Source organism: Corvus cornix, chromosome 1A (assembly GCF_000738735.6).
Source record: "Corvus cornix cornix isolate S_Up_H32 chromosome 1A, ASM73873v5, whole genome shotgun sequence".
NCBI lineage: Eukaryota > Metazoa > Chordata > Aves > Passeriformes > Corvidae > Corvus > Corvus cornix.
In genome coordinates this window covers 5,528,217-5,553,747 of record NC_047057.1, presented here as the reverse complement: position 1 = coordinate 5,553,747, position 25,531 = coordinate 5,528,217, and the positions used below count along the sequence as shown (strand labels likewise).

At 40.8% G+C, this 25,531-nt stretch overlaps 1 protein-coding gene across 2 annotated transcripts in view; it reads left to right on the top strand.

Annotated features, from left to right (window-relative positions):
- UPF2 (UPF2 regulator of nonsense mediated mRNA decay) overlaps positions 1-17,471 on the top strand; it is a 53,022-nt gene extending 35,551 nt beyond the window's left edge. For both annotated transcript variants that reach the window (XM_039570936.1, XM_010407789.4), the window contains exons 18-22: positions 767-865; positions 1,537-1,704; positions 6,170-6,311; positions 9,973-10,093; positions 16,263-17,471. In XM_039570936.1, the coding sequence (XP_039426870.1) occupies positions 767-865; positions 1,537-1,704; positions 6,170-6,311; positions 9,973-10,093; positions 16,263-16,272 (540 nt within the window). In that variant the 3' untranslated portion in view covers positions 16,273-17,471. The remainder of the gene's footprint in view (positions 1-766; positions 866-1,536; positions 1,705-6,169; positions 6,312-9,972; positions 10,094-16,262) is intronic.
- Positions 17,472-25,531: the final 8,060 nt, after the last annotated feature.

Here is a 25,531-nt window from a genome sequence, read left to right as displayed (position 1 = left end):
TTTGCAAACTTTGGTTATTACCTTTTGAAAATATTTATGCTGTCAACTTTACTACAACATGTTTTCACCAGACTGTGAGCTTTCACAGGTAGCTGGACTGGAAAATACCGTGTAAATGATGGTTTTATAATGCCAGCAATAGTAGCAAACTGATAGGATACAAAAAGGTAAACTAATTACCCTCCACTGGCTCTCAAAACAGAAAAAGATGCTAGCTAAAAAGTGCAAAAGTCCTAAAATACGAATTTAGGATTGACAAATTACAGCATTTGCAACTAAAGAATTCATCTGGTTTACCTTGAATTGCGTTGCATAGTAAGGAAATAATGAACATAATAGAACAATATTTTGGAGTGCTGACTTCAGACAGTTTTGTTGTCATGTTTTGCTTTCCAAATACTTGAAAGGTAGTCTTTGTCTTGAAAATACCATTTAACTTTATGGACTTAGTGGAAAATTGAGTTAGAATAGGTGTGTTAAGGATAGAGACTTTTATTTGTATTGTTGCCACATCTTGAATGTGTCCATGCACCTGCACACACACACACACACACAACTGTGTGACCATATTATGAGTGACCATAAATCAGGAAATATGCCTTTCAAGAAAATAATCAAGGCTGAAAACTTCTTTCTTGAACAATTTGGTTTTATAAACCTTTTGATTGTGTATGATACAGAAGCAATAAGGATATTTGCCACTTCTAGACTGAATATTCATATTTCTGAAACTAATGTAATGGATGATTTTTCCCCATTGCAATAGGAAGTAATGATTAAAGGAGGAGGACTGAAGCATGTCCCTTGTGCAGAGGATGAGGACTTCATTCAGGCCTTGGATAAAATGATGCTGGAAAATCTTCAGGTATAAATAGTTATTTTCTTAATTTAATGTACAGCTAACTGTGTTGATTTTTTTCTTAAACTAAATAAGTGATTAATGCTTAGCTTACCATACTAAAGGAATGAAGATTTTTTTTTTCTTTGTTTTGACCTCTTCTCTGCAGCTGATGTTTGGCTTTTAGTAAAAAGCTGTTAATTGTATTGTTTGTCCAGTGAATATATGACATACTGACATACCTTTTACAGAATGAGTAATAACTGCAGCAGATACTGTGCAACACTTCTGCCTTTATCTTAGGCTGTAATAGGCTTAAAATGCAGATACATTTAAATTTGCATAACCTTTTAGTACCCTTTTTTGTAGTCACATCTGGTAAATATTTGAGTACAGCAAGCCATGTATAATAAATATACTAATAAAATGTACCAAAAAAATCATGAACTAAGAATGGACATTCCACAGTGTGTCTCATCAGGTCTCTAGATTTCTTTGCCTAAGAGATTGCCCTGTAACTTTCTTCTCAAGCAAGGAAAACCAAAGGAAAATATAATAAAGCCTAATAAATGTATTTATATATTCCTTCATTTTCCTGGAAGGTTAAACCTTTTCTCACTTGTGAAAATCAGATTGTTTCCAGCCTGATTGACTGTGTCAGCATCTGATCTTTTATAGAATTCACTTTTTTTTAATAGCAACGGAGTGGTGAATCTGTTAAAGTGCATCAGTTGGATGTTGCTATTCCTCTGCACCTCAAAAGTCAGCTGAAGAAGGGCCCCCCACTTGGAGGTGGGGAAGGAGAGTCAGAGTCTGGGGACACAATGCCATTTGTCATGTTAACAAGAAAAGGCAACAAACAGCAGGTAAGAGTTTATGTAAGGTATAGATACTGTGTAAAAAAAAAAAATAAGGCCTTTCACTTCAAAAAAAGTAACAAAGAAATTTTTATTTCTTCTTTCGTTTCTCCAAATTGGATACAGACAACTTCATTTTGACAAATAGAAAATACCATATATAATTTCTTGGAATTCTTGGTAGAAAATTCTTGTAGAAAAATTCTATGGTCAGATTATACCATTACTATTTACATTTGGTGATTATACCAGTAGGACAGTGGTATGTCTTGCATGTATTTTAGATATAGTTGCGGAAGATTAAGAGATGTGGTTGGTGAACTGCCACTGAACATTGAAAGGAGTAGAAAGGAAAAAGGAATATTCCGGAATTTTTAAGATTCTACATGTTTTTCTGAAAACACTTTCAGCTTCAAGTCAAGATATATGGTCATTGCTAAATTCCATTTCCTAAGTAACTGCCACTTGGCTGAATTTATTCAACTTGCAAAAAAAAAAAAAAAAGTCATTATCTCTGAAGACACTCATAGGGGGCTATTCCAGAATGCACTGAGTGAATCTCTTGCAGGAACTTAAGTGGAAATCAGGTTGATAAAACAAACTAACTCCTTGCCTCATGCAGCTGAGCTGTATGTTAGTCTTGGCTCTTTTCTCCAGTGTGTGTTTGAATTTTCCTAGCTCAGCAAATCCATAGTACACAAATCTTTACATAACACATTCCACATGTATTTCTCGTCATGGTTTAGGTGTTCTAAAGAAACCTTTTCATTCTGGTTGTATAATTTGATGATGAAAATAAATTACTCTGAATTTATATGGAAAGCATACCCAAGGAATTGTTTCATGCTATGCATCTGAGCCTTTCAAGTGTTTAGATCCGTGTCACTACTTGGTTTTTACATTTGTTACCTAAATTGTGACAGTAGTGTAGCAGTTGAGGTGTATAAACCTGAAGTAGGCTCCTTCTCTTCTTTCATATGAAACACGTTTCAAAAATCCATGTAGGAGGTGGTTTTTCTGTTTTCCTGGAATTTGAATGTGGTGTACAAAGTTCTACAAAAGCTTTGAGTGGGAGATTTTTAAATGTGGTTGTTGGTCTGAGAAAGGGTTTAAGAGAACTCAATTTTTAAAAAAATGTTGTTTAGCTTTTTTAGGATAATTTACTAGGAGTATCTGTAGTTACAAGGAATTTTGGGATCTTCATATTCCATGTAAAGGGGAAAATATTGCAAACATGTGACTTAAAAAGAAAGCAGAACTTGTTCAGGAGTTTTCCTTGCTCCTCCCCCAATATTTGGTTTTGGGAGTAGGCTCTTCCTGCCAAAACTCTTCTCAGTGTTTCTAGAAATGTAGAAAACAGTTGCTTTATAGACTTCTTCAGCTCTTGAGTTAATGAAAGGCTTCTTTGTCCATAGTTCTGTATTCAGAAAAAAAAATGTATTTTGGTACAGAGTTTTAATAGAAAAATAAGCAGGAAAGAAGAGGTGGAGTTGAAAAGAAAATAATTATTTCTTCTTACGGTGCTTTATTTTAAATTTGCATGAGCAGAATGTGCACAGAGTTTTGAAGTGCTGGATGCATACTTCACTGTTAAGGTATAGCTGTAAGCTTTCAGCTTTTAAAAACAGCCAAACGAGTTTGCAGTGGCCTGGCAGGCTGTAAGTAAATTCATCTGCACAGTCACCAGAGTGATAAATGACATCAGCCTAATTGCTTGTTCTGCTAGTAATGGTTTTGGTCTCTGTGTTCTTTGGTGCTGCTGAAACAAGCAGTGTTAGGAAAATGGATCATGCTGTGCTTCCTTCCCGAGGGTAACATTTGGTAGTGGAGGTCCAGTTGCCAAATACTCCATTCATGTGTCAGTGTCCACCCAGATTTTAGGGCAGCATTGACAAGTAGTTTTTTTTGAAGTAATAGAACAACTGACTGGTATTTAGCAGCTGCATATACCCAGATTAATGGTCATTGCAGGCTGATAGTGCCAAGGACACCATATTTTATCCTCAAAACTTAGACAACTAGTAGCAGTAGAACCTAACATGATTATTTGAAATTAAGATGATAGTATTGTGATTTATCCATAAGCCATGAGAGAGCAAGGGGAAATAATGTTGTCATCATAAGGGATCAGAGCTGATCTCTACGTAATACCATTTGGTGTTTCTGAACCAAGAAGTTTTATGCCAGGTAGGTGTGAACTAAAATGAGGTATAGACAGTAAAAAGAAAGTCAAAAAATTTGGTTACAACCGGAGACAAAAGATTTCCTTCCCTTTGAAAGATTTTTAGCAAGGCTCCATAGAAGAATGATAATATCCATGGAATTGTCAAATCTCTCCCTGAATGTGAAATTCTTTATCTTGTTTATGTCTTCATATCTTTATCTCATGGCATTTTTATAAAATCTGTAGTGTAGTCTTCTGAATAATCATTTTTGATCTTCTTTCAGTTTGACATCTTTTAAGTGTAATTCTCTGTCCTGCCCCCATCTCACAGGTTTAATAAGAGGTTTTTGATACACCTCTTCACTATTTGCAAATCGGAAATGTTTCAGTTGCTCAGTAGTCATCATATCCTGTAGTAATTGTCATCAGTGACTTGATTTCAGGTGGCAGCTGATTGCCTTGAGATAGTGACTCAGTGGTGAATTGCCAGGCTGTTGTTTTTCTGTATCTGTTTCTCTCATTTACACCCTTCTATAGTTCACTTCTCTTTTTCTACTTCAAGCATCCTGTCTGAGAACACCAATCCCATTAAGCTGATAAATCCATAGAACAGAGAAAATATAAAGGACGGATTAAAATGGATGAGGAGCTCAATGGTGAAGCTTAGGAATGATTTTTATCATGAAATACTGCTAATGGATTAGTTATTTTTGTAGTTTACATGAAGTTCATTTGATGATATCTGGGAACATGCACAGCCTACTCAGCAATAAGTAACCAGAGCTTTCTTTGTTCTTGAAATTTCAACTTCCATTTCTATTCTTCCCTGCACACCTTAATAACAAGCTCATCTTTATATTCAATATACTATGCTATTACTCTCACTCCCAGCCACAAAAAAACTCATCTAAATCTATCTTGTATTTGGTAGGGTTTAGGGATTTACTGTACCCAGGTTTTTCTTGGGTCTTTGCAAGAGTCTGTCTTAATTGTTTCAAACACATTATTTTCAAATGCTTCATCTAAGTACTTGGAATCTTCTCACACTCATCACTCTGCTGCTAGTGGGGCATTACTCTCTGAGATACCTTGAGATTCTTTAAGGATTATTGCATTAAATACTAACCGCAGGTGGTGAGGATTTTGCTTTTCCTTTAAACCTTCTCAACAGAGGTTCTGATAATTTCTCTCTTGGCAGCTTTTGGCAGTGTAACAGAAAAGAACACTTAGGAATTTGCTTCTATTTCTTTGGAAATAGATCTCCCATGATGAGAACAAGCAGCAGGACTCAAAGTAGTTAATGGAATATTGAGATTGATTATCCTTAAGTGTATTACCCTTCTTTTGGCACACAGATACTTATTTCTAATGGACATGGAGTTGAAGGAGGAAGTGAGATTATTCTAAATGTTTGCAAACTTTAGCATTAAGGGTATTCTGAGAACTGTTGTTTTAGTTGGGGATAAGATTAAGAATTATTTCTCTGTTCTGGAACAATTGTTAAAAAAAAAAAAAAAATTTAGCAACTTGGATTTTCTGAGTCTGGGGAACAAAAAATCGCCTTCCTTACACCTTCCTGAAAACACCAACTGGATTTCCAGAGAGAGGGTACTTCTGTAGGAGTGCCAAGCTTACCTGGTGTACCTTATGGCGAATCAGATAATGGATTGAATGTGTGGTGGGCACCTTTGGGTATGGGGGAGGAGGAAAAGGTCAGTCTGACACCATGGTTGTCCTCAGACTAATAAGAAGCACTGGGGAGCCAGAATTATTCTTAAAAAGAAAAGTACTGGCCAAGGAATGCCAGGGAATGTCTAGAATGCTTGAAATGTTGGTAGAACATTTCAATGGTAGAAATTCTACTCAGGGGGCTTCATCTCTTTGGAAGGAAGACACCTGAATAGGGAGATGCAGCTTTCTGAGCCAGCTGTGGTGCTTTTATCTTAAGACCAGTGCAATTCTCTGTGGGCATATCAGCTGGTATGAAAATAGGAAATAAAGCATATGGCTATGCCTTCCTAGAGAAAGTCAGTTTTGTTCCCATGAATACTGTGTGTAGTAGGTTTTGGTCTCAGCCTTTTTTGTGTGTTCTCTGTGTCTTTAGGAGGTCTTGCATTTTCTCATGCTGCTTTAGGTGAAAAAGAGCTTAAAACCAAACCAACAAAAAACACACTTCACAGAAACTTCTGTAGAAAGTATCTCATTGAAATAACCTAGAAATAACCATAGCATTTCTGTGTTTTGGACTGTTTTGTATGGGTTGGGGTTTTTTTCTCCGATGGGCACTTAAAAACTTATTTTCATTTGCAGTTTAAGATCCTAAATGTACCGATGTCTTCCCAACTTGCTGCGAACCATTGGAACCAACAGCAAGCAGAACAGGAAGAGAGAATGAGGATGAAAAAGCTCACTTTGGATATCAATGAACGGCAGGAACAAGAGGACTATCAGGGTAAGAAAATGACCATGTATTTAGTTTTTATTTTCAGGGGAGCCTTTGTGGATCTGCAGAAAGTATTATTTGTGATGATTAGCAGCTGAAGTTCTAAATATTGATTTGCAGTACTTATGGGAAACCTGTCTTTTTGGTTCTAGTCTTTCATTGTTTCCTCCCTGGTCTTTATACTTGAAGAAGTTTTTGTAGCTGTTCCATGAAAGGGAGTTTTCAAGTGGGTCTCAAATTTCAGCATTTCCATTTATTTTGGGAAAGGGGAAGAACTGAGATTGTTCTTTTTAAATTAAGGTAGTACAAAATCAATCTGATATTTACTGCAAGACAGTTGAGTTGGATACAAGGTGAATTTAAACTCTGCTTTTAAGCTATTAATAGGTGTTTTAGATATCAGTAGTATTCAGACTCTTCATTAGTCTTGCTGAGACTTGCAAGTCCTGAGGTAACCTTCACCAGAGAATTACAAAATGTTACCTCAGCTTCATACTGTAAAGGTTCTAGGAGTCCTCAAATCTGGAGCATAAGCATGTATTAACAAAGTAGTTTCATACGGGTTACATGATTAATTTGGTCTTTTAAGACATGCAAGTGAGGCATTTGGGAATCTGGACAGATGGAAGCAAGCAGTGAATGCAGCAGATCATACAGTCTGCAAACAGGTGCACTTGATGTGTTTAGTAGTTGGGTGATTTGTTTTCTGTTTTGGTTTTTTTCAGATTCAATTTCCCTTGGTTACTCAGATGGTAAACAAAGCCAGCCCAATAAAACTTGTGTTATGTTACTGTTTCCATTTAACATCTCAAAAGTTTTTGCTCTGTTTTTTTTCTTTTGTAAAGATGCTGTAGTCAGGTGCTAATCACAGTGTAAGTAGTTAATTAGCAGGAAATCTCATTTAAGGGATTTAGTGAAAGGTCATTGTTCATCAAGAAGTGGGAAATAATTAAATTAAAGCAGTTCTAATTTAAAACCACTATGGAATCCAGTACTCCTTGCAGAACTTTGATAGTACCAAAACTAAACCTGTAATTGTAAAAAGAAGTATCTTCCAAAGTGAGTGTCTGCAGAGCTCTGAAATGTTAACACAATATATTCATAGTGTGAAACATGGTAATTAGCTCAGGAGCTTTTCTGAGACACTCTGTTCTTAAAAAGCCCACTTGTAAAAAAGGAAGAGAAAGAGTAAGACTCTAGAATTAGATGCCTCAGACGTTTTGCTGGTTTCTCCTCATTAGATACTTCTGATATTTCTACTGGTCAAGGCAATAGGGTTTTATGCCCTGTTGTATGACTTTGTTGATATCTATAAAATGAACCTCTTTAATGTAGGATTTTATTGTGAGCAGTTGTGCTTTTTATCTGAAAAAGGATCACACTGGTTCATTTCTGTTGGACAAAATCAGACAACCAATACCAACTGACACATGGTAATAGGCATTTTTAAAAATTTTTTCTCATAGATTTTTATTTAGTTGCTGTGTATAAAATGTTAATACAAGAAGGAAGTCAACACAGAGGAAAAAGGGTTTTCCGTAATTGACATCCCATTTTAAAACATCTGTTGATGCATCTTATTAACCTGGGTAATATACAGAGTAAAACCAAACTAAGAAGGACCTTTTAATCAGGCTAAATTAAACAGGCCAAATTACATTTGCCTTTGGAATAGTTTTTTATTTAGCTTTTGTGCAGCTGGTTGTTACTTCTGAAGAGTCATCCTGTCTGTGACAAGTTGGTACCTACCCACTGAATGAAAGTGGTGGGTTTAAATTTCTGTTTCAAGCTTTGAAGTTACCAAGGGAGGAAGAATTCTCAATTTCTGGAGAAATGCCTCAGGGTTGTCCCAGTGTTTGCACATGGGCTTGTTGTTCTTTTCATCTGCATGGGGTAGCTAATAGATGGAAATACACCAATGTACTTCAAAGTAGTGTCAGATAATGATTTAATGTTTCAGCAAAGCTTATTATATTACAAACATTTTTTAATTTAAAGAACTATTAGGAACTTGGGTGGCTCTCTAGTTTAGACTGGTACTATTCTGTGCGGATTATTTTTTTTTCTTCACTAAAAAATCAAGGGGGTTTGGTGATGTGCCTTCAGCCTAGAAAACACGCTGTGGTCCCCTGCCATCTCTGCCTTCTGTTACCTTTTCTAGTACTGAACTTCCCAGTCCCATATTTCACCTCCCGTGTGGAAAACAGAAGAGGCAGATGTGCACGTACTTGTTCATTCACTGCTTGCTGCTCATACCTGGCTGGCAGGGTACCCTCATCTGGTTTTCCTCCTGAGTCTCCTCATTGCCCCCAGACATCCCTTCCTGGCACACAGGATTGTTGGGAAGGATGATGTTTCATGATGTTTACAAATATGGACTATCAATGTGTTCAGTGGCTTCCTTTGCCTTTGCCAAGTGCTGAATGGGGAGGGTACAAAACATGGATACAAGGGTCATTGACTGTTAACACAGATATTGTTTATTAAATCAGTCACAGTTTCCCAGTTTCTCCAAGACTGGGTGGATACCTTTACTGAAAGCTTCACCTGCATTTTGTAAATGGTGAGGGAAACTCATTAATCTCTAGTTTGGCCCTACTGAGAGCAGTGGAAGTTCGTGTGTAGCAGGTGATGGGTGTGTGTCTCCAATGAGATTACCAGAGATTAGAGAACCAGACAGAGCAGACTTTCAACCATAATCTGTTTAACAGTTTATTCCACTTTTCCCCTTCATTTATCCCATCTGTCTGTTTGCTGAGTAATGTAGATCCTCGCTCAGGTGGACTGTCAGGAATACTTTCCATTAGATGAATTAACAGATTGGCAGAGGTTACCTGGCAGTTCCTGTGATGTATCTGTAATTATATTGGCTACTTAAAACCATTAATTTAGCCTGGTAAAGAGACCTTTTTTTATCATTAAAAAAATGAAATAAAATTTTAGAAATTAAGTTCTACCAAATGTCAAAATACGATACTATCCTATCTTAAATTGCCTAGAAGTTGGCTGTCCAGGGCTAAACTGGGTAGTGTGGCCTGCTTTCTGCACCCACCAAGTTATTCCTACTGCTGATAAAGTGAAAAACTCCATCCATGGGACAGCTGGTGCAATGTAGGTCAGCTGAGTCACCTTCTTCAGGTGCCTGTCTTCCCTGGAAAAGGATCCAATTATGCCAAGCTTAGACTTAAATACCTGACTGGCAATGCCTAATTTTAGGACAGGTTTCTTGCTGAGTCCTTAATTGGCAGCAGCATTGTCCAGTTGTTACTATTCCAGGGAGGTTTAATGTAGAGGCCCCTCATACTGCTTGTGAGTCTTTGTTCCTGATCATTGGTGAAGAAAGTGGTGGCTGATGTATTTAGAAAGAAAAGGTCACAGGCCCTTTCTTGAGCATCTGTGATGAAAACCATTGCTGGAAGTTCCTTCTGCAGGAACATCTGGAAATGCAAGTTCATGTTGTGGGGTAGCTTGGGTTTATCGAAGCTGTCGATGCAATTTAATAACTTTTTGTAATTAACTTTTTTGGAATAACTTGAGGAGTGTTAACTCTTATAGCAAAGTGTAAGTATAAATGGCAGTGAAATGTTTTTGTGTAAATTCCTCTGTAAAATTATGCACAGAAAATGTATTTAACTTTCTTCTATTTAATTTTCTTCTGCCTGAAATCCAGAAATGTTGCAGTCTCTGGCACAGCGTCCAGCTCCAGCAAATACTAATCGTGAGCGGCGGCCTCGTTACCAGCATCCGAAGGGAGCACCTAATGCAGATCTAATCTTTAAAACCGGTGGGAGGTAGGACAATCTTCCTTTAAATGTGGTAATTCTGGTTCTAGGCAAGTAATTACCTTCATAATTGAAACAGATAATGATCTCTGTATTGAATGCATTGGGCAGTTGTTTTTATTCTAAAGAATTCTCTTAAAATGCCACCAGTGTTTTGTGCTTCTGACACAGTGTCTGTATCTCCTTGACAGTTTGGAAGCCAAAAGATTATTTTTCAATTGTGAAATGGCTGGCAGAATCTGAGCCTCTTTTTGTAGGGGAAAAGATGCAAGTCTGCTTGAGGGGGAGAGATTTGGGGTTTTTTTTAAGTATCTGCAGAAATTCCCTTTATGCTCTTTCTGTTGTGAATTTGACAGCTATTCCTCTGTATTTGATGCTCTGAAAGGAAAGTAAATATAGCAAAGGTGGGGAAGGGGGAGGAGAACTTTCAATTTATGGTGTGCAGGAGCGTACCTAAAACCAGCATTAACATGAGAAGAGTCATTCCAGTTTGTTTAATAGTTGTTCTGAGGTGTTAGTATGTGTCTTTTCTCACTCAGAGTAAGCTGGCAAGTAAACCATTAAATTAGCCCTGTAGCACACATTTGAATAGACAGAGTTTTGGGTGAAATGCAGACTTGCTTTCATGTTTCTCTTTCTTTGCAAGTTCATTTTGAAGGTGGATTGATAGGAGCAGCAACTGGGAAGGGACAGTTTATCTCTTAATGGGTCTGTCTTTGCAAGTAACTTAATGTAATGTACTATTTCTGTGTTCTAGTAGCATTTCCAACTTCTTCATGGTACATATTTATGATCATTTGATAATGTCCTGATGATCACTCACTCCACTGAGACCTCATACAGACACTGCTTGTTCAAAAAATCTTTTTTTAAAAAGATTGTAGTTCAAAATAAATGTTTTTTAAAAATGAACCAGATGTAACTCAATAAAATGAGCAGTGCTTTCCATTTAGCTTTTTCATATCACTGTGACCTAATGCTGTTTTAGGAATACAAAGTGTTCAGTTACACTGAATTGCCACAATACTTGCAGGTGTTTCATAAATAGCTGCAGCCTTTTGTTCTTTCAGGCACGAGCTGCATGCTGCAGTTATTCTTTAAATAGAGCAGCCAGACCAGTAGATGTGACATCTGTAGATTTCTTTTAAATTATTTTCTTTAGAAAACTTTTTATATTCTGATGTTATCGGGAAAATATTTAGGATTTCTCTGTGGAGTAGGTCAGATGTTGTCCAGCAAACAGTTTGAGTAGTGTTTGCTTACTCAAGTGCCATGGACTTGCAGTTCTGATGTAGTTTGGTGTGATGGAGTTTACCCTTTGTTCCTTTTAATCCATAAGCTCCTTGGAACAGAGACCAGGTTTGTTTGAGCAGGTGTATTTATTTATTGTGTACTGCAGTGCTCTGCTGGGCAGTCATGCATTGGTTGAGCCATCTCAGCCTGCAGTAAGGGAATAGTACTTTTCTCAACTCCATTTATTTACTGGAGGCTGTGGGTCCACCAGTGGCTTCCCACTAGCACAGATTGTCTGTTGCCTACATTTTTATAGAGCCTCTGATTTATAGGATATATTGAAAATTGTCTTCTGACTTTAAAGGTTGCTCTGCCGTCTCTGCCCAGACCCCCCTCATGCTTTGTTAAAAAATTACCCTGTGGATTCTGAGGATACTGGAGGATCTATGTGAGAGCAGACAGGAACTGAGCTGTTAATTTTAATACCTGTTTAGAGAAGGTTTCACGTTCCTACCTCATAGAACCAACGTGTGCAACACAGATGGTCTCGCTTCCTTAAGTACACTGTGTTGTATTGTTGCTGCTTCTTTGTACATGAGCACAACCGAAATGTTAACATCTTGCAAAATAACTCAAACTTACTGGAAATAATAGTTTGCTGCTTTCTTTAAGGTATGCAGCTTTTTTATTTTAAAGTTCTTGAGTTTAGGGATAATCGGAGCAAATAAATCTCCTGTTTGATTCCACAGTAATGTACAATGTGACAGGTTCTGATAGCTGAGGTAGGGATGAGGCCTTTCTTGCATTTCAGGTAGTGTTAAGAGCAGAGAAATTGATTTGTTGTTTTTACCTTTGCTTTTGTGTTGCTAAACATGCCCTAAGCACTGTGTTTCGAAAACCTTTTAGGAAGTTAAATCCAAATCTACCTATTCTAACAGTTAATTTCAGAAATTAATGAAGGCAGCATTGGGTTCTTCCATATATTTTTGGCCTTGATCACTAAGCAATTAGCCCTCCATAAATTTTTAAAAAAATATAAATCTTTTGCAGTTTTATCTTCATTTCTCCTCTCTTAATGTCTTTGTTCTGTAAAGTAAATGCGGTGAGATTTACAGGTTTTGTCAGATTTCTTATTATTTAGTATGTGCAAAATGCTGGATCAAAAATGGGAGTTTATTCCTGCTTGTTTGGAATTGCCTGCTTGTATTGCCTCGGGTTTTGAGACCTGCTAATCCTGTAAGGAGGAGGTTCTTTCTGGGACTCGTACATTTAAGGCTGACTGGCCTTAAAGATAATTTACTGTGACTCCATTTAAAGTACAGTTCCTTGATTTGCTTCAGCAGAACTGGGAAGAAAACAATTTTCTCTCTTGCCTCCAGTTCTGTAGCATTTGTGTGTTAAGAGAGGCCTTTGGCTCTCAGGCTATTAAACTGCTACCTTCAGGAAACACAAAATTTACTAAAGTAATTTTTTTGGGTGATGGGTTTATCATAAAAATAGAATTTTATAGTTATTAACAGCTTCTTAAAAAATAAAGTGGTTTTCCTTTGTTTAAGATGATTGCGATCCATTAAATGGCTTGGTTTTAAAAGTGAAATGAAAATAACCACATTATATAAAATCTATTTAAAAACATTGATTATCCAGAAAGTCAAGTTTCTCCCTGTAATTATGTCTTATGTTCAGAAGCGGGGCCTTACCAAGGATTTTATCTTGTTAAACCTCTCCTTATTAAAAGCAGTAACCTCAAAATTCGTTGCTGTTTTGAAAGTATAGTAAAGAAGGGCCTGCCTGTGTCCAAAGTTCCCCTGGGGATGCAGGTACAGGCTGGCAAACCAAATCATATTCAAGTTAAATGGTGATTTTAGGTCTCCTGTTTACATCTTATTTCTCTTTAACCCATTTAATAAAGAAAAATGAAGCATAACAGTAATAACAGGATGCTGGGATTTTATTAGCTAAATTTTCTCATCATAAAGAGTATTGCATTAATGCTGAAAAATCAGAGTTTGGATAATAAGGAGAAATATGAATTTAACATGATTTCCCATTTCATCTACTGGACCAACATAATTCATACATCACCTGTCATGAAGCTGATGCATTGACAATACTGTTTTATGAAGCTTTGAATTCACTTCTTACTGACATGAGCCTTTCAAACACAGCTAAGAAATTGCAACCTCCCTTTTCAGCTGTTTCATGGGAGGAAAGCAAAGGGAGGAATATAGGAGCAGGGGGTGCTCCAAATCCTGCAGCTGCCTCTTCTGGTGGACTGCACTGGAGCTGAACCAAAAAGAATAAGAAAAGCTTCAGGTGATTGCCTTGGCAGAGTGGTGCTTGTTGAGCTCTGCAAGCTGGGTGTGAGTCTAACCCAGACAGCAAAGTTGGAGAGACACCTGGTCACAGTTCAGTTTAAGAGGGAATGGAAGGCACAATTGTATTTATTAGGCATGCTCAATTAGAAAGACTCCTGTGTTTAAAAAAGTTCTTTCAATATAAATAATAACAACTACCTACCAAAAACCTCTGCAGCTTTGTGGCCCTCTGGAAACCAACTACCAGTCCCCAAAACACCTCCCTGCTCCCAACCCACTCTGCACACTGACTTTGATTTCACTTTGTCAGAGCATTTTGTTCTTGATGGATAGACGAGAATATAAAATAGCTTGCAGAAGTTAAGATTCTCTTACTTAGGTGAGTCCAGCTTTTGTGGTTTATTTGAATTTGTGATGTTCACAGTATGGAATGTGATAAGTCAGATTTGATAGGTTTTTAATGGGCACTTTGGTGTTTTCTGTTTCTTGATCATGGTTTTGGGTGATTAGGGGGGAGAGAGAGAGAGAGAGAGAACAAAGAGCATCGAAGCTGAGATTAGTTGAGAAAAGCAAAGCAGGGAGTGAGTTGGGAGAGGAGGTGTTTGGAGCCAAAAGTTTATGAGGAGATTTGTGAAGAAATGCAGCACTGCAGAAATGCGGGGTGTTGTGGATTGGAGGACATGAGGGGATTAGGGACAAGTATGAAATCCAACTTCAGAGGTCTCACATGTCCGGAAATAAAGTGATTTTTGTGATCTTGTGATGTCAGCAACATGCAGAAAGGAGTTGATCATTGATATTCTCCTGGGCACTTCTCTTTAAGCTGTAATGTTGTCTTCCTGACTGGACTCTCCCAGCTTCACCCGTGCCATGGATCTGTGATTATTTCATAGCTTGTGGTGTGATGTTTGTGTTTTCATGGCTTCCAGTTTTCTACTCCAGCTATGGTTTGTTGCAGATGTTCTGTGTATTTCCCAGTCATAGGTAGGCAGTGTTAATGTTAAACAGTGGCATGAGAAGCCGACTGTATGAATTTCATACAAATTAATAACTGTGTCAGTGGCAGGAAAGGGGAGTGTGGGAGGAGACTGCAAAGAATTGATCCATTTTACACATGGAGCTCAAGATGGTTTTAATCTGATTTGTGTACTGAGTTTGACCTTGCTAAATACAGGTTTGGATCAAGTGTACTAGTTTGGACTCAAGTGCGAAATACCTGGGTTGGGAAAAACTACTATTACTATTTTTGGCAACAGCACCTTGCTGTACTCCCCTGAACCAGGGATCTGCTACCAGCGTGCCCTGGTAGCTGCTGGTTGGAGTGAGAGTCATTTTGACCAAGTTGGAGACATGCAGCCAGTCCCAGCCTTTTTCCTTCCCTCCCCATCAGCAGTATAATTATTTTTTTAAGAGGAGATGGAGAGGTAAAAGCATGATCCTGCAATTCAGTGATGTCTCTCCTCGGTTGTAACATTCTGCAAGTGAGATGTTAGTCTGCTGAATAAATAAAAATTTAAGTTCCTTTCTATTGAAAGCACATATCCAGTGCTCCTGATACTGAGTGTGCCACAAAGAATTGGAATATTACATTTTATGACACTAAAAGGTGGTTGAAACCAAATAATAGAAACAGTGCTGCAGTGAGTTCTAGTGATCCATTGGCTTGGACTTCCTGGCAAAAATACACTGCGTTTTTATATAAATACTGGATATTAGAACAAAGCAACACATACAAATACAAAATTAGTGTGAAAGCTTCATCTGGTACAAGAGATGCAGAAGTTACTATGTCCAGTTAACATATCTGTAACATTTTTCTTGCAAGATCTTCAGTAAAAAACAGGTTTAGATGAAATGACTGTTCAGCAAACACTGAAGGTTTATGTGCTGATGTAAAGAAACATGAGCTATTGTGTTTACATGGTGAAAAACCTGGGTGTGCAGCCCTGGAGCTTTCTTGGAATTGTAAATGTTGAAGTTTTATTTTACTGTGTATTATTAATTTTAATTTGCAGCCTAAAATCAGCTGAAAATGAGCTCAGATACAGTAACAGCAGTTGTGCTAAAGTTAGTGTCGCTGGGGTAGCCTTACTGCTGCATTGCCCTGGTCTTGTTGAATCCCCTGCTGACAAACTGGTGTCATTCTTAAATGCATTTGTATGTTCTTAAGAGAATTAAATGTGGCTTTTTGTGGGTAGGGATGTGTTTCATTAACAAGGGATGGTGGAAGATTTTAATGCACCTGTCGACCCTTCAAAAAGGTTCTAACCAATAATTTACCTGTAGAAAGCCCTTTGTAACGTTTTTGCAGAACTTCTAAGCATTAAGAAACTGCACAGAAACATGAAAACTATTTACAATAACTCTTTTTTTTTCAACAAATTCACAGCTCAGCTGTGTGCTTCAATAGTTCCGCATCTCATCTGGGATGATAAGGTGCAGATTATCCCCCTGCTTTTGTCTGGTGTGGCCTTTTGAAATGTTTGTGCAGAAAACAGAAATATGTAACTTTCTGTTAGAGGGTAAAAGAGTATCAGAATGAGCGGCAGCTTCTTTCAGGGGCTGCTCACCCACAGAGTTCTGGGCACCACAGGCTGAACTGATCCCTCTCTCCGCTCTTCCCACAGGAGACGTTGATCCAGCCGCCAGTGTCATTTCATTAGGTCCTGTATCTCTGGTGTTGTGGAGTCCTCCAGCGATTAAACGAGAGCAGTGGACACATCTCAGCATGTCAGTCTAGAGCGTTCAGAACCGAAACTTGGGACAGGCTGGGGCCGTGGGGCGTGAAGAGCAGCCTCCCCTCTCCCTCCCCACCCCCCCCAAAAAAAGCTTTTTGTTATGGGAACCGTGTTGAGGGTTAATCTTCTCATAGGAGCAGAAGCAAACGAGCGAGATGGGGAACTTGACCTGCGAGCAGCTCGGTGAGAGCCGGGAGCAGCCTGGAGTTCAGACGATGACACTGGAACGGGAAAGGCCTTTGGCAGCGCAGCGTGCAGGGGAACAAAGCTCTGAACTCGCCGCAAGTTACGTTGTCTTCGACTCGACCACTTGGTGTTGGAAGGATGTTCTTTGGGGGCTGCAAATCTACAGTAGAAAAGCATAGAGCAAACAGAAGAAAACCCTGCTGAGTAGGATAACTTCTCAAACACTCCTCAGCAAAGACGTTCTTGGTTAAGGAAGAGCCTTTTGCTGCCAGATGTGCCAGAAAGGGGGTGGGGAGGGGTGAAAAACTGAAGAGCCAAGGAGGTAAAGTGTCTGTTAAGGTTTGAAATAGAAAGTGAAGTTGATGAACACGGGGTGTTGACTCGTACTGCTTGGAACAGCCTGACACCAGCCTAAGGACAGGGATATAGTTGAGCCCATTGTATGTATCATTGAAAACCAAAACGTGCCAGTCAGCATAACAGGAGGATGGCAAGGAATGGATCCAAATATATTGTTGATCTTCATGGGTTGATAAGCCTCTGTGTCTATTGAAACAAACAAAAAGTTTAAAAAAAAAAATTAAGTCTGGAAACAAGTAGAATTTTTATTTTTTTCTAAGTAGAAATGAGGTTTCTTGGTCTGTTTCTGACAATCTGTTATTTATTAGCATAGGATTTTGTTTGCTTTCAGATAGAGGTAGTTCATTGAGTTAAGGAGTCCATCTGTATGTTACTACTAATTCTTTTTTCTAGCTCTTTTAAAATCCTTTTTACCACTGGTTTTGGTTTCTGCATGTAGGAAGAGAGACTTGTAAAATTGTAACATTTCATACAGAAATGCCGCCCGATCTTCACCAGCTTCAGAAATCTGACCTTTGCCAATGCTGCAATAAAGTGTTGTAATTTAGAGTCTGTGTCTGCCTCTTGACATTCAGTTTGTTCTTTGGAAATGATGTTTTGAAGGGTTTGTGGTGTATTGTGGGCTGTAGTTTGGACAGGAATCCCAGGTCTTTGATTCAAGTCTTATGTGATTTTTTTCATATCGTTTTCTTTCCACATGAAATTCATAGGTATGTTTATTAATCACATTTGTGACTCCAAGCTCCTCCAGAAATGTCTCCTACACCAATATCCACTGGTCAGATGTAATTTCCACTTCCCCAAAGAACAATGCCTCCCAATTCCTAATAGCAAATTAAGCATCTAATTGTGGTTCAGGCTAGAGTCAGCTTCCTTTTCTCAACATGCTGCTTAGTTTCAAAAGCATTTAATTTATCCAGATTGAGTAACTGCATAAAAATAAAACATTAGCTCTGTTTGGTATGTGTCAATCCAATGCCTTGGATAGAATTGGGATCAATAGAAATGTCTTTATAAAATTATTTGCTAAAAATAGTTTAGGGTCAGCTGAGGATTTTACTGACTTCAGGCTGAAATCAAAAAACAGTTCAGTGGAACCTTTTGAATTGCAGTCTTAAAATTAATTATTCTAATGTTGTACTGAATAAAACCCTCAAAGATCATTGTGAGTGAAATAATCAGGGTTGAATGTACAGGGACAAACTTTTTAGCAGGGCCTGTTGCAGTAGGACAAGGGGTGATGGTTGTAAACTAAAAGAGTTAAGTTAGACTTAAATTAGATATAAGGAAGAAAATTTTTACAGTGAGGGTGATGAGACACTGGCACAGATTTCCCAGAGAGGTGGTGGATGCCCCATGCCTGGAAATGTGCAATATTTCAACCTGATGTATTTGAAGCTGTCCCTGCTCATTGCAGGGGTGTTGAACTGGGTGACTTTTAGAAGTCCCTTCCCTTCCAACCCAAACCATTCCATGGTGTACAGAAAAAACCCCAATTTGCGTCCTCTTTATTCTTTGCCTTGCCATGTGCTGAGCCCCACACCTTGTGGTGTGGCTGGATGCTGGTCCTGCTTCTTGCACAGCAGTTTCACCGCCTGATCCACGTGCAGGCTCTTGCTGCAGGGGTTGCATAACTCCCTCTCATGTCTTTAGAATCCTTTGCCTTCCCTTAGAGGGTGTTTAATTAAACTTGTTGGGTGTGCAGCCTGGGATTGATACCGGAATGGAGGAATAGCCTCTGTTTTGGTCAGTGTCTGTTACCTATGAATATTGCTGCTTTATCCAGATTACAGAATGTTTTAATTAATGAAATTATGTTTAATGTCATTGCTTCTCTTTCCCTGCAGTGCAGTGACCCACAGGTGTGTCAGGTCACTGGGGAAGTCGTCCCAAATTCAGCCTGTGGCACTGTTGGATGGGGCAGAGGATGTTCTCTGGGGAGCCTTTCTCATGGGATGCTGTTGAAGGTGCCCTTGCAAAGAGCGTTTCAGCAGGAGGAACACTGCCTACAAGAAGGAGTTAAGTCTAGGAAAACATTTGTAGATGAAGGAGAAACTGTTTCATGTCCTTGATTACGTAAAAGATTTCTGTTATCTTAATGTTGTGTGGAAAGAATTTGGGCTAAAGTCAGGCCCTGGCATTCAGAGTTGTTGTCACTGATGTGAGGCTCCTGGAGCTGACAGACAAAATGTGCTGTAGGTTTGTACTCAACAATTGTGCCTCAGTTTTTGATGGTAACTTCTCTTCCTACATCTCTCAAGCCTCTAAAGCTTAAGGCAGGGACTTGGGGGAATGAAGTCCTTCCTATCACAGGAGACAGGTTTGTGACCACCTGAGGAACCTAAATGTGCCTGAATCCCTGTAACCCAACACGATGGGTCTGAGGCCATCCCAGGCTCCTGTGAGGGGGCTCTGAGCAACCTGGTCTGGTGGAAGAGGTCCCTGCCCATGGCAGAGGGTAGAACTGGATGAGCTTTAAGGTCCCTTCCAACCCAAACCATTCGATGATTTATGGTGCATCACTTGAAAGCCTGTTGGAGCTAAGGTGCTGTGTTGGCCCTTGCTCTGGGATGGAGCCAGGGTGGCTGGGAAGCTCTGAAACTGGAATTTGACCCAGGAATATCAGTACTCACAGGCAACACCTTGAACTCCAGCTGGTGCTATCGGGCACCTTTCTCTACCCGTAATGATGTAATGTGATAAAAGAAAATAAGATATAAATCTTCCTTGTGAATTGCTGAGTTTGCAGACTTGCTACTGTAATCTCAACTTCCCAGGCCTTCAGCATAAGAAATCTGTGGGGCTGTTTCTGTTATGCAGATACAAATATAAAGCACATCGATGCACATGTGCCACAGCACACACAATCTTATGTATATTCAGGCTGAGAAAACCACCTCTATCGTGGAGTCTGCCTGCTTTCCTCAAGCTCTCAGCATTTGCCCTTTGGCTGTTCTGGCAGAGCAGTCACTGTGTGCTTGGCAGGGCAGCAGGATGAGCTGTGAGGAGCTGCTGTGTCCAGCTGGGGCGCTTTGCTGACACGGTTGTCTCTTTGCCTCACATGATGGAGCACGTTTGACTCCAGTAAATGCAGAGCTGAGCAGAAGCGGGGAACAGCCCTGGGTGGGCATTCCCAGCCCGGCAGATCCATGTGGGATCTGCATTGCTTGGTGGGACCACGGTGGGTCAGGAGGTGTAAATGAAGGTGGATAAATGAAAAAGTGAGTTAGAAAATGAATTACTGTTGTCCCCCAAAATGGTGCTGTAGCATGAGGACTGCATGTCCTTGCCAGGTGAGTGAATATTTTCAAAATCAATCCATCAGTTATGATGCCAGGAGCCTGCTGTTGACCCCTTGATAAATACATCTGGTTTTTTCTCATTTTTTCCCTTCTTTGAGCTTCATCACTAGTTTGTTCCACGCTGAGGATTTCCTCAGCCATGCACTGTTCTGCCCTGCTGAAGGTGCTCCTCTGAGGTGACACTTGGCTGTCTATTCTCAGAACTCCACTATAAATAGGGTTTTTTCCAGCTAAGGAAATCCCAGTGTACTGGGAGTAGGAAACTATTTGAGTAGGAATCAAACAAATGAGCAAATGTCAAAATATTTACTTGCATTGTTTGAACTATAAACTTTGCTTTTAAGTTATTATTGTCAGGGTGTAATTTATGATACTTGGTGTTTATGATCCTTGTTAAAAGAGCAAACAGCTTTCTGTAAAAAAGCCTCTTTCTCTCCCTCCCTCCCTCCTTCCTTCCTTCCCTTCACTACCTGGATCCAAGCCGTCAGGCACATAAAAAAATGGTTGAGACACTCAAAAAGGAAGAAGACATTTAGCTATTGCTAATGTTTATTTGTTCTTTGACATTTACCTGCCTGAAAGTAGTTTCTGTTGTGCAGGGGATAAAGGGGAGTGATGTTTGCTGCTGGGAGCAAGTCATAGTTGACAGCCCAAGAGCTTGAAAACTTTGCTGTGTTTTCCCCTTGTTTTGGGGGTGGTTTTTTCAAATTCTTAATTATTTATATAGATTAGGTACATACTGACACATATCTATCTGTTCATGGTGAGCTAAAAATCAGAAGTTCCTTCCTGGGAAGCAAGATTTGAATGTGTCAGGCTTTCAGAACCCACTTGGAGGGAGGTTTGGGCTCCCTGCTCTATTAATCCCATAATTAAATTGCTACAAGTTGCTGGAAGTTGCCTCTCTGGAGTGATGGAAGTGAAGATACCCAAGCAGTGAGAGGGAGCTCAGAGGCAGCTTTGGCTGTTCTTATCTGTGCTCTGAGCAGCTTTTCAAGTGGTGATGGGAGCTCTGGCTGCCTCTTTGGGCTCAGGGCAGGAAGAGCCTTTTCCTGGGAGGAAGACACAGCTTCAATCCACTTCTCTCCGGGAATTCAGCTGAGCTGTTCCAGGCAGACGCCGGTTCCTCATCCCTCCTGTGGCAGACTCTTTTCCAGTAGAAAGATGGACACAGCAGCAGGACTTAGTCTAACTCCCCCTTTCCTACTGAAATGCCCAAGAGGGGTAAATAAACCAAGTTTATTATTCAGGTTGGTCCCAAATCCCACACCCATGAAAACCAGGGGTTTATTACTGGCTGTGAGTCTTAGCTAATGTAAAATCAGAGCAGCTTTTGGGTTCAGAGAAGGCCTCACTGTTGCTGCAGGATGACAAACTGCAGAGGCCGGCACAGAGCTGAGGAGTTTGTTACAGGATGCACCAGGAATTGCGATGCTGGGCACACAGTGCCCATTTCCTGAGCTCAAGCTTGCTGGAAAACTCATGCCATAAATAAAAATTAAACCTGATCAGGCAAACCAAAATCCATTTAGGAGGAAGGAAATGTTCCACGGTAATGAAGTTTGTGTTGTGAAGCCTGAAGACCTTGTGGATCCTCTGCTGTTGTGCAGGGCTGGATATTGGAAGTAGAAATGTGCTGACAGCTGTTTCCTAATAGATGTTTAAGTAAGAAGAAATAATCTCCCCTCCTGCCACAACAGCTTGTCGGAATACTGTTTTCCTTCTGGTGTCATTCCACCCTCTGAGCATCGGTACAATGGGAGGCTTATCTTCATTAATCAGAGTATGAACAACAACTGGCACACATGAGTCTGAGCTTCCAGGCTGCTGGATTTTCTCCTAGGTTGGCAAGGAAATGCTACCAAAGGGGCAGGTGTGGTGGTGGGAGAGGAAGGGTGATTCAGGATTACTCCATAAGCCTGGAAACCAGAAGGTCAAGCTCATCTCTGCTCTTTTTCCTTGGCTTAATGTCATTGCCCTTGTTTCCCAGCTGGGAAATGCAGCCCTTGCCCTTCCTTGTGGGAATGGAAAGCAAGCAGAGAGCAGATAAAAAAATTATACAATTTTCTGATGCTGACAGTAACAGAAGCTCAGGGAGTTAAGAGCTTCCTTTGAAATTATGGGAAAAAATACATCATGAACAGTTGAGGGTGAAGTTGCCCTCCCCAGCCCTGTGAGGAAATGAGCAATCCTGTCCTAACAGAGAGCTCCAAGGCTGAATCAGAGAGGGAAGGGACTTGCATGGGAAGCCCCAGCCAGCAGTGAGAGGAGGATGCTGTGACAGCTGCCCTGGGCACGAGTTGGGCTGTGCCCAGCAAGGAATGGGGGCTCCAGGGCTCTGTAGCTCCATGCTGGCTCTCCAGGCTCAGGGAGGACGCTCACAGGATGCTGACACAGCTGCACTGAGCTGCTGAGCCCTCCTGGGCTGAACAAGGCCTGGCTTAAGGACATGGGACCTCTCAAGGGTCTGTGTGGGGCTTTGGCAGGGAACGTGGAGACACTGGGAGGGAGGTGTGCACTTACTGGGAGAGCAGGGATGTGGTTTTGTGCATCACCTTACAGAGAAGTGTGATGTTCAGCAGTAACCCCTGAACCAGTCATGCCCCAGCTCTGGCTGGTGTCTGGGTGAAACATCCCTCGGCAGCCCCAGCCCTGGGCTCTTGGTCTGTCAGTCAGAGGCTTTTCCAGTAACTCCTGTGATTTTCCATTTGCAAAACAGGAAAGGGAGAGGAGGGATGTCCTGGCTCCTCTGCTACAGCAGTGGCCTGGGAAGGCAGACTCACTGTTCAGTGGGATGAAAGGCACTGCTGAGCTGCACTTCCCACCCCCGCCTGCTCCAGGTGCCTCTGAACTCCACACGGGGCTGATAGCAAACAAATCAGGAGAACTCTGCAATAGATAAGGTGAGACAACCCTTTCCTTCTGCCCAGTGCAGTGTTCAGTGCTCAGGTGGCTGCTGGGGCACGTGGCAGGGGCTGAGCTGGTGGGAAGGGCGAGTTTAGAGGGTGGACAGGGTCATGCTGCTGTGGGATCGGTGTGGACGCTGAAGTGGGTGCAGCAATCACCAGGGGAGGACTGAAGCCAAAATCTCTGAGGGACCTTGAGCAGCAGCTCAGCAGAGTCCCTGGCTGGCTGTAGCAAAGGCTTTGGGAATTGGAGCTGCTCCCTGACACAGTGGTCAAGCCAAGGATTTTATGTATTTATTTTCTTTTAAATTCAAACCTTTAACATACCTTTTTTAAAAAAAATGATAGGGACCCCCCCCCCCACCCCCCAATAAAACTTTGCCCTTCAGGTGAGGAGACTGTAGCAGCTGCATTTGTTTGTGATACAGAGACACCCCTCTGAGAAGAAAATAATGCCCTGGGTAAGAGTGCCTCAGCAGCTTTGGGAGCCACTCAAAATTAGTTTGTGATTCCTGGGGCTCTGTGAAACATTCATTAAAGCTCGGGGGCAGGTGCAAAGACCCATGAACAAAAGAGAAATTGAAGCCGCACCTTCAAGCCTGCCAGCTGGTTTATCTACCACTCCTCGTGCCTGCTCAGTTTAATCCCAAAGTTACTGAAGCCTCTCCTGCTGTTCTTTCTTCGGCCAGTTGGAAGTAGCAGCAGGTACTTATGGCCCAATGGAAAATAATCTTTCCTAGCAGCTCCCTTGAGGTAAGAACACATCTGATCATTTGGTGATGTAGTCAGGGATGCACTGAGGACTTTTTAGGGAAGGCATTTCCTCATCAGGGAGGAGTCACCGCACATGGGAGGAGAAGCCCCGTTCTGGGGGAAGAAAAAATACAAAACAAAACCAAAACAGACAAGACAAGGGCGTGTTCCTTTGGAAGGGTTTGGCTCCATCCAGTCTAAGGACCTTCCTTACCTCAGAGGAAAAGATATTTATAGTTTGGGAGTCAACACCAGGATGAAGACTTGTCTCCCTTTGCCTCTATGGGATGCAGGAATTGTCTGAAAGCAAGAGCAGGTGGAGTACTGATGACAATACAAAGGTTAAAACCTAAGGCATCACTGCCTCTTTCTCCAAGGCCATTTGTTTGTAGCTGCCTCCAGAGCAATCCCACTGGAGCAGGTGTTGCTGTGCCTCCCTGGCTCCCACTCTGCCAGCTAAGGAAGGGCTGTGATTTTTTGGGTTGACCTACACAACACTTTGAGCTTGTGCAGCAGAGCTGTAAGTTACTCCTGCTCAGGCCCAAACAGGACTGAAAACCTGCCCAAGTTGCTGGGTTAAAACTACCACCTCCCTTCAGCGTCCAGCCTTCCCTGATCGCTCTATGGATAACACTCTCTGAAGTTGTCTGTTCTAAAGGGAGAAACCAAATTCCGTGTCTGTGTGTATAAAAGAGGAGTAAAAACATCAAAAGCTTCATCCCCACGCTGCAGCCACTTGAAAGGCTGCAGGTGCTGGGCAGCTGTGAAGTTTCACCTCCAGCACAGGTGAGGCACTGGAACCTCCTTTAAGTTTCATTACAGATTGAGCCAGGTTAAATTCTCTCCCTCTGGCTCCAGGCTGGAGCTGGACACAACTACAAAAGGGCACCTGCCCTGCCGTGGCTGAGACTCGTAGTTGAGCCCTGAGGCACTCCCGGAAAGCTTGGAGACAAGGCTGCTGCATCTGCTGATGCTTTCTGGCTACCAGCACATCCAGCCTCAGGGATAAAAAAAGTAACTCAAGCAAATGGGAAATATTTCTTTTTGCTAGAGTGATTTCTGTTCTCTCTTTCATGACACATGATGTTTGGACAAATGCTCAACACCACCTGAATACTTATCACGAAATCCTTCTTCAAAAGACAGAAAGGCAGCAAACACAGATGCACGTGCTCAGAAGGGATGGGTAGGAATGTTCTCTGACAGGGAACTTTGCCCTGTGCCACAAGGAAGACTTCCACACTCAGCAGGACCACCCTCACTCATGGTTACAGCCTTGGAAACAAAGATGTTATTTTTCTTTCACATGTAAAATGTTCCTCTTGGAAAGGTCATTTTAATAATGCAGAACATTGTGAGAGAGGGGCTTTTGTCTAATTCACTGTTCAGGATGAATTTCATTCCTGCAAGGACCCTGATCACAGCTGCCGAAGCCCAGCAGTGAGAATACACATCTCTTGTCAGACATAACCTTTTATTTTTGTCCCTCCTCCACCACTTGACATGACAGGGTTGGGCTCTGGCTCACACACATGCACAGTTGCAAAATGAAAGGTTATTAAATCAATATTAGCCATTAAGAAGAAGTCACCTCCCTCATCCAAGAAAGAGTCATACTACTGGGTGGCAAAGAACACAATGGCACCTCTCA